General features: G+C 51.8%; 1 protein-coding gene across 4 annotated transcripts in view; it reads right to left on the bottom strand.

Moving 5' to 3' along the window:
• Positions 1 to 1,628: 1,628 nt before the first annotated feature.
• RPS6KA1 (ribosomal protein S6 kinase A1) overlaps positions 1,629 to 12,917 on the bottom strand; it is a 37,939-nt gene continuing 26,650 nt past the window's right edge. For all 4 annotated transcript variants that reach the window (XM_070775979.1, XM_019980560.2, XM_019980570.2 and 1 more), the window contains 6 exons: positions 12,390 to 12,548; positions 4,994 to 5,155; positions 4,689 to 4,765; positions 4,290 to 4,407; positions 2,928 to 3,065; positions 1,629 to 2,580 (listed from right to left, as the gene is read on the bottom strand). In XM_070775979.1, coding sequence (XP_070632080.1) covers positions 2,458 to 2,580; positions 2,928 to 3,065; positions 4,290 to 4,407; positions 4,689 to 4,765; positions 4,994 to 5,155; positions 12,390 to 12,548 — 777 coding nt within the window. In that variant the 3' untranslated portion in view covers positions 1,629 to 2,457. The remainder of the gene's footprint in view (positions 2,581 to 2,927; positions 3,066 to 4,289; positions 4,408 to 4,688; positions 4,766 to 4,993; positions 5,156 to 12,389; positions 12,549 to 12,917) is intronic.

The following is a 12,917-nucleotide window of genomic DNA, read 5'->3' on the forward strand; positions in this document are numbered from 1 at the left end:
ACAGTGCCTGGCACTTGCTCACAAGTGGCTAATAATCCCATTACAAAGCTCAGCAGTGGCCACAGGACTGGAAAAGGTCAGTTTTCATCCCAATCCCAAAGAAAGGCAATGCCAAAGAATGCTCAAACTACCGTACAATTGCACTCATCTCACACGCTAGTAAAGTAATGCTCAAAATTCTCCAAGCCAGGCTTCAGCCATATGTGAACTGTGAACTTCCACATGTTCAAGCTGGTTTTAGAAAAGGCAGAGGAACCAGAGATCAAATTGCCAACATCTGCTGGATCATGGAAAAAGCAAGAGAGTTCCAGAAAAACATCTATTTCTGCTTTATTGACTATGCCAAAGCCTTTGACTGTGTGGATCACAATCAACTGTGGAAAATTCTGAAAGAGATGGGAATACCAGACCACCTGACCTGCCTCTTGAGAAATTTGTATGCAGGTCAGGAAGCAACAGTTAGAACTGGACATGGAACAACAGACTGGTTCCAAATAGGAAAAAGAGTACGTCAAGGCTGTATATTTAACTTAAATGCAGAGTACATTTAACTTAAATGCAGAGTACATCATGAGAAACGCTGGGCTGGAAGGAGCACAAGCTGGAATCAAGATTGCTGGGAGAAATATCAATAACCTCAGATATGCAGATGACACCACCCTTAGGGCAGGATGACACCACCCTTAGGGCAGAAAGTGAAGAGGAACTAAAGAGCCTCTTGATGAAAGTGAAAGAGGAGAGTGAAAAAGTTGGCTTAAAGCTCAACATTCAGAACACGAAGATCATGGCATCTGGTCCCATCACTTCATGGCAAACAGATGGGGAAACAGTAGAAACAGTGTCAGACTTTATTTTTGGGGGCTCCAAAATCACTGCAGATGGTGACTGCAGCCATGAAATTAAAAGACGCTTACTCCTTGGAAAGAAAGCTATGACCAACCTAGATAGCATATTCAAAAGCAGAGATTTTACTTTGCCAACAAAGGTCCGTCTAGTCAAGGCTATGGTTTTTCCAGTTGTCACGTATGGATGTGAGAGTTGGACTGTGAAGAAAGCTGAGCGCCCAAGAATTGATGCTTTTGAACTGTGGTGTTGGAGAAGACTCTTGAGAGTCCCTTGGACTGCAAGGAGATCCAACCAGTCCATCCTAAAGGAGATCAGTCCTGGGTGTTCATTGGAAGGACTGATGCTGAAGCTGAAACTCCAATACTTTGGCCACCTGATGTGAAGAGTTGACTCACTGGAAAAGATCCGATGCTGGGAGGGATTGGGGGCAGGAGGAGAAGGGGACGACAGAGGATGAGATGGCTGGATGGCATCAGTGACTCGATGGACATGAGTTTGGGTGGACTCTGGGAGTTGGTGATGGACAGGAGGCCAGGCGTGCTGCGATTCATGGGGTCACAAAGAGTCGGACACGACTGAGCGACTGAACTGACTGATTATCAATACCATAATGGAATCCCTGGCAGAAATGGGGAGAGCCAGTGGGACTCCCACTGCTCCCCAATTGAGCTCCAAGCAGTGGGCTAACTGGCCCGGGCCCAGTACTGATCATGGCCGAAGTCCTCAACACCCAGCAGCAGAGGGCAGGCAAATCCAGGGATGACAAGCAGAGGCGAGCATGCTTCAATTCAACTGTAAGTTTATTAGAAAGGCCATGGACAGATGAACCCTGAGTTACCAGCTGAGGAAGAAATGAAAAAAGCTCCTGCCCCTCTTGGCCCGCCCCACAGGCCTCTCGTGAACTCTGTCCTGTGGCGGACTCCAACAGAAGTCAGCCAGAAAGTGCTTTCTCGATGCTCCTTCAGGGACTGCTCGACCTGTCTGCAGGGGACCCAGGGGTGGATGCTGGTGCCTGGAGCTGGGAGCCACAGGGCCTTTGTCCTCTCCTCTAGCAGAAAATGGTTCCAGACCTCCCCACTGCAGCATAACAGAACAGAAAAGGAGCCAACCGGGATAGAGCAAGTTCTGCGAAACAGCCAAAGGCTCTGGGAGGGGACGCCGGACTGCCTCAGAGGGGTGCTGATGGCTATAGACAGCCAATTGTGGGGGTCCCCCTGGGGGAATCCTGAAGCTGCTCTAAGGGGTCTCAGCCACAGAGCGCCCTTGAGTGACTCAGCGCCCTCCTGGGGCTCCACTGGCTACTTCTGTTCCCAGAAAGGCAAATGGATCTTGTAGAAATCCATGGTGGTTGATGCCATTTTGTCCTTAAAAATAGATAAAGAGTTTGTACAGTGAATCGATTTCAACCAGCAGAGCCTGAGCCGAGAACAGTCCGTCCTGGGGAAGGAGAAGGCACTTCTCACACCCTCCCTGGGGTGATCTGGGCTGGCTGCTTCTTGGGCCCCTCGGGGCTCCGCTCCCTCTGGCCCTGGGATTCAGGCCTGCTTCTTCTGGGAAGCACGCTGCCTCCATCCAGCTAGCACCGCCCTGCGGCCTGGATGCTCGGGCCCCTCACAGGGTGGTGGACGGCAGCTTCCTCACCCGCCGCTGGGCCAGGATAGACGACTCGATGGGCTTCAGCTGAGGGGTGGGCTTGGAGCTGTTGAGTGCTGAGTAGGTAGCTGCCATGGCTCCCTGGGAGACAAGGGGAACTCAGTTCACAAGGGTGGGAGGTACATGTGCTCCAAGGCCAAGCCAGCCCCTCCCAGGGTTCTACAGCCCACCCGGTCCCCTGTTAATCCTGCCTTGGTCATTCTTCATGGTCATCAGTCCTGCCTCCTCCCTCAGACTTCAGAGGGCAGGAGCTGTGCCCACCCCCAAAGGACTGGGGGCCATGAGTGCAGTGTCAACACCCCGGCCTGTCAGACGGGGGCTCCCTGGGGAGAGACACACGTGGCATCTCCTGGCTCTACCACCCTGAGTCCTTGCCCACGGAACCCTGGCTTGGGCCCCTGCGGCCTGGCAGCCTAGGGTGGTGGTACCTTCACAAGCTGCAGGTCCTGATGTGACAGCTGGCTCTGCGGAAGCTTGTCTTTCTGGGTGATCCACGGGTGCTGCAGGACCTGCTTGGCTGTGAGGCGCTGGTGGGGGTCCACGTGCAGCATCTTGGACACCAGGTCCTGGGGGAGAGCAGGCAAGGGGTTGGTGGGAGAGGCTAGCAGAGGAGCAGAGTGCTGGGCCTGGCTGATGGGGAATGGCTAAGGCAGCCGTTTCCTGCAATGTCCTGCCTGGACCCTTGCATTAGCCCCTGCAATCCATTCTCCACGCTGCTCCAGGGCCTGCTTGAGTGGCACATGCCCTTTTTGGGGATTTCTTCCTGGAAGGCCCTTTCTTTCCTCTTTCACCGTCTAGAAGCCACGTAGGAAGGTGGGAAGAACCGAAGGCTGGGCTGGGAAGGATCAAAACCTGACTCTGCTGCTCATCGACTGCATATCCGGGGCAAGTTACTTTGACTCTCTGAGCCTCAGCTTCCCCTCCGAGAAACAGGATAGCAAAAGTACCCAAATCATAAGGTCAATCAGAGAAGGCAATGGCACCCCACTCCAGTACTCTGACCCGAAAAATCCCATGGATGGAGGAGCCTGGTGGGCTGCAGTCCATGGGGTCGTGAAGAGTCGGACAAGACTGAGCGACTTCACTTTCACTTTTCACTTTCATGCATTGGAGAAGGAAATGGCAACCCACTCCAGTATTCTTGCCTGGAGAATCCCAGGGACGGGGGAGCCTGGTGAGCTGCTGTCTATGGGGTTGCACAGAGTCGGACACAACTGAAGCAACTTAGCAGCAGCAGCAGCAGCAGCATAAGGTCAATGCGAGGGGGTACTGTTCACTAAGGACTCAACCCAGCATCTGACACAGAGGTTCCCACCACTGGGACCTGTTGTTTAGTACTGAAAGCACAAATGTTCCCTCCTCTGAGAAGGCCTGTCTGCCTGTTGGCCCGTAGCTCTGCCTGGGTCTCCACTGCCTATATCTCTGACCAGGAGGACCTGCCTCTCTGTCCCCTTGTGTGCAAGCCTGTCTGACCCCTCACACTAAGTTCCCACGAGGTAGGGGCCGTGACGATGCAGCCCTCTGTCCTGCTTCAGGGCCCAGAACACAGGAAGGGCCAGTGAACGATCACCAAGTTGTTCAAACAATACACAAGATAGAGGGCGGGGGAGGGGACAGCAGTCTGCCTGGGAATCTTCCACTTGGAGAAATACAGCAACAGAGGTTTGTGGGATGTTCCACTTGGAGAAATGAGGCTGCCAGTCACCTGTCCGTGAAATGCCGAAAAGCCCTGGGATGGGACCCTGCCTCCCCAGCCTTGAGTGAGCACGGTCCAGGCCTTACAGACTCACCTTGGCTGTGTCTGAAACTGTGTTCCAGTTTCCCCCACTGAGAGTAAACTTGCCACTGCCGATCCGGGTCAGGATTTCCTCTGGTGTGTCACTGGGTCCATTGGCAAATGGAGTGTATCTGGAGGAAAGTCCACCCGGTGTGGGTATAGCCTCTGGCCTCCATCCGGGCGGCTGGGGTGGCGAGGGGGCACTGTGTCTCCCCCTTCGGAGTGGGTGCCCCCAAAGGTGGCACTTTCTCCCCAAGGTGGAGCTCCCAAAGGCAGTACCACGCCCCTGTCTCCAGCCCTTCCTGAAGCAGGGATGAGTCTTTCCCATCAGACAAGCACCACCCCAGCCTGTACACTAGGGCTGGAGGAAGGGGCAGGGGGCAGATGGGGTGCAGGCCAGAGGGGCACTCACCCCGCCAGCATGGTGTACAGCAGAATGCCCAGGCTCCAAATGTCGCAGCCTTCATCATAGCCCTGGCGCTTCAGGACCTGGCAGGAAGGTGGGCAGGGGAGAGTGGTCGGGCTGAGGGGCATATGCCTGCCTGCTACTCCCCAAAACGCAGGACGAGGGTCCCAGGCGTGGGCTGATCCTGCCTTGGTCCCTGGACCAAGGCCACACAGACCGGAGTCCTGGACAGCGTGGGGCCTCTGGAAGGGACACAAGGCCCCCGTGCCAGCCCCCCTCACTCTCGTAGCTGAGGAGGCCGGGCCACTCACCTCGGGTGCCACGAAGTTGGCGGTGTAGCAAGGTGTCATGAGGAGCCCGTTCTCAGCCCGCAGCTGCTTGGCAAAGCCAAAGTCACAGATGCGCAGGCACTCGGGGTTCCCAGACTCGTCCACGTACAGGATGTTGCTGGGCTTGAGGTCCCTGTGCACGACCTGGGGGCAGAGGGTCCGGGTCAGTTCTCCATGTGGGCAGGCTGCCGGGGGCCCAGGTCCACTGCCAGGGCTGGGAGAGTCAGAAGATGGGCCCAGAGAGGGGGCAGAAGGACCCAGAATCTGAAAGGGGGGAAGGGGCTGCCAGGGGGCCTTGCTGCTGGCATTATCAACCTGAACCCTCTCGGTCAATGTCTGTGTGCGTGGACGTGCTCAGTTGTGTCCAACTTTGCAACCCCATGGACTGTAGCCCGTCAGGTTCCTCTGTCCATGGAATTTTCCAGGCAAGAATCCTGGAGTGGGTTGCCATTTCCTACCCAAGGGGGTCCTTTTTGACTCAGAGATCAAACCCAGGTCTCTTGTGCCTCCTGCGTTGGCAGGCGGGTTCTTTACCACTGAGCCACTTGGCAGCTCTAACTTCACCGTCCACAGTGAACTCCTCAAATCTGCGTGCCACACGTGTGTGTATATACACGCGTGCTAAGTCGCTCCAGTCGTGTGACTCTTTGAGAGTCGTGACTCTTTGAGAACCCATGGACTGTAGCCCACTAGACTCCTCTGTCCACTGGATTCTCTAGGCATGAATACTGGAGTGGGTGCCATGCCGTCCTCCAAGGGATCTTCCCAACTCAGGGATCAAACAAACCCATGTCTCCTTATGTCTCCTGCATTGGCAGGCGGGGTCTTTACTACTAGCACCACCTGGGAAGGGGGGACCACACATGTGACCTAATGGCAACTCCACTCTTCCCACTGCATGGGTCAAAATCCTAAAGAGTCATTCTTAATTCCTCTTTTTTTCTCATATTCCTCAATCAATCCATCACCAAACACAGCTGGCTCTACCATTAAAATATATCCAGGGACTTCCCTGGATAGTGGTCCAGTGGTTAAGACTTTGTGCTCCCAATGCAGCAGGCCAGGTTTGATCCCTGGTCAGGGAACAAGATCCCACACACCATAGCTAAAGATCTGGAGTGCCGCAACTAAGACCTGGTACGGTCAAATAAATAAATGTTTTTTAAAAAATGTCCAGAGCCCAGGCACTTCTCAGCCCCTCTACTGGCAGCATGTGGATCCCAGCCATTATCATTCCTCCCCTGGATTACGACAACAACCTCCTAACCGGTCTCCCTGCTTCTGTCTCATTTCCTATGGCCTGTTCTAAACAGAGCAGCCAGAGTGATCCTGTTAAATGTAAGTCAGATCATGTCACCTCCAAGGGTTCCCCTCTTAGGAAGAAAAGTCTTTACGATGGCCTGGTGGCTCACCTCCTCTCTCCCCTACTGCCCACCATATCGCTGGCACCCTGGTCCTCTAGCACTCCTTTCCTTGCTCAGCTGGCTTTGGCCACGCCAGCCTCTTTGTTCTTCCCTCAGCGTGCTAAGCACACTCCTGCCCCAGGGCCTTTGCATGTGCTGTTCCCTTTTTCTGGAATACTCTCCTCTTAGGCATCTGCCTGGCTCATTCTCTTATTTCTTTCAGGTTTCGGCTGAAATGCCACCTTACCAATAAGGGCTTCCCTGGACTACTCCATATAAAATATAAAATGCCACCTGGTCCATTCCATACAAAATAGCAACCACAGAGCAGTACTCCTTAGTCTCCTCACCCTGCTTTAGCTTTACCCACAGCATTTACCACTGCTGGAGATTTACTTCATCGTCTTCAGAACCCACCCACTGGAATGTAAGCTCCATGAGTGTTTTGCTCACTGCTGCATCCCAGCATTAAGAACAGTTCCCAGCACACAGTAGGTACTCAATAAATACCTGCTGGAGAAATGGACAAACGACACTGCTGAGGCCTTAAGCACGTGACTCTCCCCTGGCCCCACGTGCTCGTGTGTAACCGGAGGAGGCTGACACATTCCACTTGCTTTCCATCCACAGCCTCTCCCTCTGCATGGTTCCATTCAGAGTCACTAACTCACCTAATTATTGACAACTCTCAGATCTCCGACATTAACCCAGAACTTTCCTGAGTCCAGGATCACACAGCTGCTGACCAGATGGCAACCACTGAATGTCCCCTAGCCCCTCAAGCCCAATAATCCCAGACTAAACTCATTTTCACCTTCCTTCTCCCATGAGCTCACGTACCTCCCTGAGAGCTGTGAAAAACCTTCATTGGCTCCCTACTACTTCGGGATAAAGCCTGAAGTCCCCATCCTGGTGTGGAGAGCCAAGCTGCCCTTTCTAGCCTCACTGTCCACCACATCCCTCCAGTGCCTGGAGCCCAGGTCAGAGAGGGGTCCTTCAACCACGATCAGCCATATCTCTCTGTGGAATGCCTGCTCACCCCCAGGACCCAGCACAGGGACTCGCACACAGCAAGCGCTATGTGAACTCTGTGCCATGAATGAATGAATCACACCTCCGAAACACAAGAGACCTTGCACGTTAGATCGGCTGAATCTCACCGGTTAGTTGGCTTTATGAGAGAATTCCTGCATGGTCCCTGTGGAGCCAGGCCAACAGGCTCCAGAGGCAGCTGCTGCTCACTCCAGCTGACAATCACTACGCACCACCTCGGGCCCAGGTTTCAAAAGCAGCCAAATTACCAAACCAAGAAAATACCTGCATTGCGCAGGCCAAACACAGCCACTGAGTCAGTCTGTGGCTCCAGTGGAGCTGTGATTTCAGTCAGGAGGCAGACGGGCTGCAGTGTGAATCCTGGCTCTACCAGCAGCAGCTGTGTGACCATGATGTGTCACTCAACCTCGCCAGCCTTTGGTTTTCTCACCTGTAAAACGGGGCTGATAAGAGTGCTTGGCCCCCAGCGTTACAGGAAGGCGCATACGAGTTATGTACCAGGAGTATGCAGCACAGGGCCTGGAAAATGACAGCTGCTGCCATAGTAACCCCAGCACTTCCTGGGTGAACCCACCATCATGCTGGATATCAAGATACAGCTAGTGCTTGTTAAGAAGCCCTTAAAAATTAGAGGACAAGAAGGGCAAGAAAATGAGGCCACAGATGTTGTCCAAAGCAGCAGCCAACTGTATGCAAGGAAGAAGCACGGACCTAAAGCCAGTTTAGCTATGAGACTTTTACTTAAGGTCCCAGAGCCTCAGTTTCCTCACCTATAAAATGGATGACCTAATACTCACACCTTCTTCATAGATTTGTTCAAACAGCTAAGTGAGTAGATGTGTAAAGTACTTAGAAGCTGTCCGGCCTGTGGAAAGTGCTCGGAGATGCCAGTGGCAGCAAAGTGCCCTGTCATCGCCAGCATCATCGGAAGATGCATTAGGGCACCTGTGACCAGCCACACACACAGATAAAGGCTGAAGTTCTTCTATATAAGTCGTCCGGTTAAACAGAGAAGTCAAAGTGCGAAGCACGACTGAGTTCTCAGACAGGCTGTTCTCGGCACCCTGGGGCCCTGAGGGAAGCTAGAGACTTGAAAGGGCTCCACATATTAAACAAAGAACTCTTGCAAAATAAGATGAAAAAAAGCAGACAACCCAATTTCATTTAATGGACGAAAGACTTCAACCGACTTTCCATAAAAGAGGCTGTCCAAATGGCAATAAACCACTGAAGAGGTGCTCAACTTCATCAGTCATCCGGAAAACCGAAGTTAAAAGCACTATGGGATACCACTCCTCATCTCTTAGAGTGGCTATAATTAAAAAGATGGAAAATGCCAAGTGTTGGCAAGTAACAGAACTCTCACACACTTCTGGAGAGGATAAATATGTAAAACAACTTCGGAAACCCGCCAACCTCTACTAAAGATGAGCATATCCTGCACTATGACCCAGCAATCGCACTGCCGTGTTCACACCCAGGTTATAGTGGACGAGTGTTCACGAGAGACAAGTGCAAGAAGGTCACGGCAGCGTTACTTGTCATAGTCAAAAAACTGGTAACAAAGACTTGCCTGGTGGTCCGCTGGCTAAGACTCCAAGCTCCCAATGCAGGGGGCTCTGAACGCAGTTCAGGCTCTTGTCAGGGAACTAGATCACACGAGCCAAAACTAAAGAGCCCGCCTCCTGCAACCAAGACCCAGAGCAGACAAAAGAGAAGAATCCTGAATATCATCCAAACCTTACTTTATCAGCTTTGTGAAGCAATATGCCGAAGGGATCAGCATCACTACCAACCCCTTTGTTCTTGAATACCTTCTTTAAAAAATTAAATAAGTAAACTACTAACAATCCATGTCCATTAACAGTAGAAAGGATAGTTAAACTGTATTCACACAGTAGACATCACAGAGCAATGAGACTGAGGGAACTGAAGCAACACAGCATCACCGGTGACTCTCAGAGAGAGTGCTGAGTGGCTGAAGTCAGATACGAAAGAGCACATGGATGTCAAATTAGAAGTCAGCTTAGAATGGTTATCCTTGAGGAGGGAGAGTGGAAGGGGCTCGAGGGGGTTGGGGGGAACTAGAAATCCTTCAGCTCCCACTCTAGAAAGCCCTTCCCTGAGGAGTTCCCTGGTGGTCCAGTGGTTAGGACTCCCAGTTTTCATTGCCGAGGGTGTGGGTTCAATTCCTGGTCGGGGAACTAAGCTGAGAGGCACAGCCCTGTCTGCTCTGGGTGCTGGTTACATGGGTGTATTCACTTTTTGAAGACTTATTGAATTGTGCATGATGACCTGTTTATGTGATATTTCAATATGAAGATAACATTAAAACAAATAGGAGGGTCCAGAACTGGTGACTCCCTTCTCATTCCTCAGCTGTTATGAGATTTCCGGCTTCTGGACCACAGATGCTGCCGAAGTGTAAACAGCTCGAGAATCTCCCTCCAAACACCTCTATGAGGGCTTCCAATTTCCTCCTCATCTTCCCCTAGTATTTGGAAAGGGCCAGAAACTTTAGAGGCAGCTGGTAAAGAATCTGCCTGCAACACGGGAGACCTGGGTTTGATTCCTAGGTTGGGAAGATCCCCTGGAGAAGGGAAAGGCTACCCACTCCAGTATTCTGGCATGGAGAAACTTTAGGGCCCATAGGTTCCAAAATCCCAAAGATGTCCTTTGGGAAAGAAATAATATTCTCCCATGACACCTCTACAGAGTGAACGTCTGCACTTGGAGCTCACCTACCCCTCATAGAGAGGCTCACTACTTTTGGAAGCAGCTCCCACTCTAAAAAGCCCTTCCCTGGTTAATTTCCTGGTGGTCCAGTGGTTAGGACCCTGAGCTTTCACAGCTGAGGGTGCAGGTTCCCTTGTTGAGGGAACGAATGTACTATAAGCTCTGAGGCACAGCAGTCCCTGCTCTGAGCTTTAGGTGGCCTGCTGGAAACTCACCACTTCAGCTCTATCTTCTAAACCTTCTTTGGGTAATGCTAGCTAGTACTCACGTGAGACCAAAACAGGAAAAGGAAGCCTGTGTACTGTCTGACCTGACATATTTCCATATCAGTCTGTTTGCACTGGTCATTTCAAAACACAAAACCACTTCAAACACGACCACGCAGTAACCAAACTAGACCTCTGGTGATAAGGTAAAGTTCTTTTTCACAAAAGAATCCCCCTAATAAGTTAGACAGAATTACACATTGTTATTTTTGCAAATTCTAATGAAATGATTGATTCAGGGAAATGTCACGAAAGGCTGAAACCATTGCATGAAAGGTTGGTGACGATCTCCATGATACACCTCACACCCACCCACCGCCCGACACCCGTTCACCCGTCCCCAGACCCGTTCAGTCATCCCCTGATGACTAACAGGGGCAATGAGACACTGGCTCCTGGACACGACGCTGTGCAAAGGTCACTGCACCTCCCATGGAGTGACTTTTGACTCCTTGCTCCCCAAAAGAAGTTGAAGTGAAATCTAGTTAAGACTTTGGAGCACCTTGCAGTTTACAGGAAACATAGGCAATAGAGAAACAATGAAAATGATGCCACAAGGAGGCAAACACATCCAGAATGCGGGACCGGGACTCCCCTGGTGGTCCAGCGGTTAAGACTCTGTGCTGCCAATGTAGGGTTACAGATTCAGTCCCTGGTTGGGGAACTAAAATCCCATATGTTCTGCAGTGAGGCCAAATAAATAAGTAAATAATGTGGGACATTCCACAGAACTGCTCTCTTCAACAAGTCAGTGGCATCTGAAAGGGAGGTTTTACTATGGAGGTGATGGATGTACACATTTAATGAAACTCATCAACTTGTACGCTTAAAATCTACTGTAGGCAAATTTTATCTCAGTTTTATAAGAGACTTAAGGGGTATGATAAGTGAATGAAAGGTATGAACCTTGCAGAGCTTGTGAATCCAATAAACAAATTGCAGACATTTTTGACATTCGAGTCAGTTCTAATGAGGTGGATGAATCTGAAGTAAGTCAGAAAAAGAAACAAAAATACAGTATATTAACGCATACATATGGAATTTAGAAAGATGGTAACAGCAATCCTACATGAAAGGCAGCAAAAGAGACTCAGATGTAAAGAACAGACTTTTGGACTCTGGGAGAAGGCAAGGGTGGGATGATTTGAGAGAATAGCACTGAAACATGTATATTACCACATGTAAAATAGATGAGCAGTACAAGTTCAATGCATGAAGCAGGGCACTCAAAGCCAGGGCTCTGAGAACCCAGAGGGATGGGGTGGGGAGGGAGGTGGGAGGGGGGTTCAGGATGGGGAGACACATGTGTACTTGTGGCTGATCTTGTCAATGGACAGCAAAAACCACAATATTGTAAAGAAATTAGCCAGTGTTTCCAGCAGCATTTCCTCTTACATCCACTTCCTCTTGTCCTGACAGCTGAACCCGCAGCCAGATTCCTCCCTGAAGCCTTGAAGCTCCCAGTGATCTTGCTGTTTCCTAACTCAAAACCACTCTGCATCTGTAGCGCCCCACCCAAATTTCTCAAACACTCTGGCTCCCTTCTTCCCAGGCTGTGTGACCTCAGGCAAGTGAGCTCACATCTCTGAGCCTCGGCTTCCATAACCATAAAGTGAGGCTAAGACCAGCATCTACCTAATAGAGTTGCTGTGAAAATCAGTTGAGATAACCAAGAAGGAACGCAGCATGATGCCTGCCTAGGTCCTGAATAAACGTTCCTTTTCACAATGTGGCCTCATCCTCCTTTCCTTCCTTACCTCCATCCACCTGCCCACTCACCCAGCTCGGGTCTCCCCTCTGTTTGGCTGGTGGAAGACTGCCATTGTCTGGGCCAGTCATGGTCCATGCACTCTGCTGATGGTAAGACCCCAGGCCGCCCCCTGCCCCAGGCCCACTCGGTGCCCCCTACTCAAGACTTACCCCCTGGGAGTGCAGGTACTCCACGGTCTTGCTGATGGTGTGCAGGACGAAGCTGGCCTCGCGTTCCGAGAAGAACTTCTGCCGCAGGATCTTATCCAGCAGCTCCCCTCCCCGCATCAGCTCTGTCACCAGGTACACGTGCTTGCCGTCATCGTACACCTGCCAGAGACCGCACCGTCAAGCCCCTCCCCTCGACGCCAGGCCTGGGCTCCTCGGTCTCCCGCTTGCAGGGCCAGGGAGCCACGACCTGAGCCTTGGGCCTGGGTTCTGCTCTGTGTCTCATCACCCTGGCAGGGCTTTCACCTGGGCCCCTGAGCAGGATGCTGGCTCTGTCCTGAGGGCAAGAATGCTCTCAGAGAATGCCAGCGTCACCCAGGGAGGGCACCTGGTGCAGCCAGACTAGAGGTGCCTCAGTGGACCTCCCATCCGTGAGCAGAGGAGGATCAGAAATCAAAGGAATGGCCACCCTGAGACCCATCCGAGAATCGAGGGCCCGTGTCCCCACCCCACCCTCAAGGACCCCCACTC

Source organism: Bos indicus, chromosome 2, assembly GCF_029378745.1.
Source record: "Bos indicus isolate NIAB-ARS_2022 breed Sahiwal x Tharparkar chromosome 2, NIAB-ARS_B.indTharparkar_mat_pri_1.0, whole genome shotgun sequence".
Classification (NCBI taxonomy): domain Eukaryota; kingdom Metazoa; phylum Chordata; class Mammalia; order Artiodactyla; family Bovidae; genus Bos; species Bos indicus.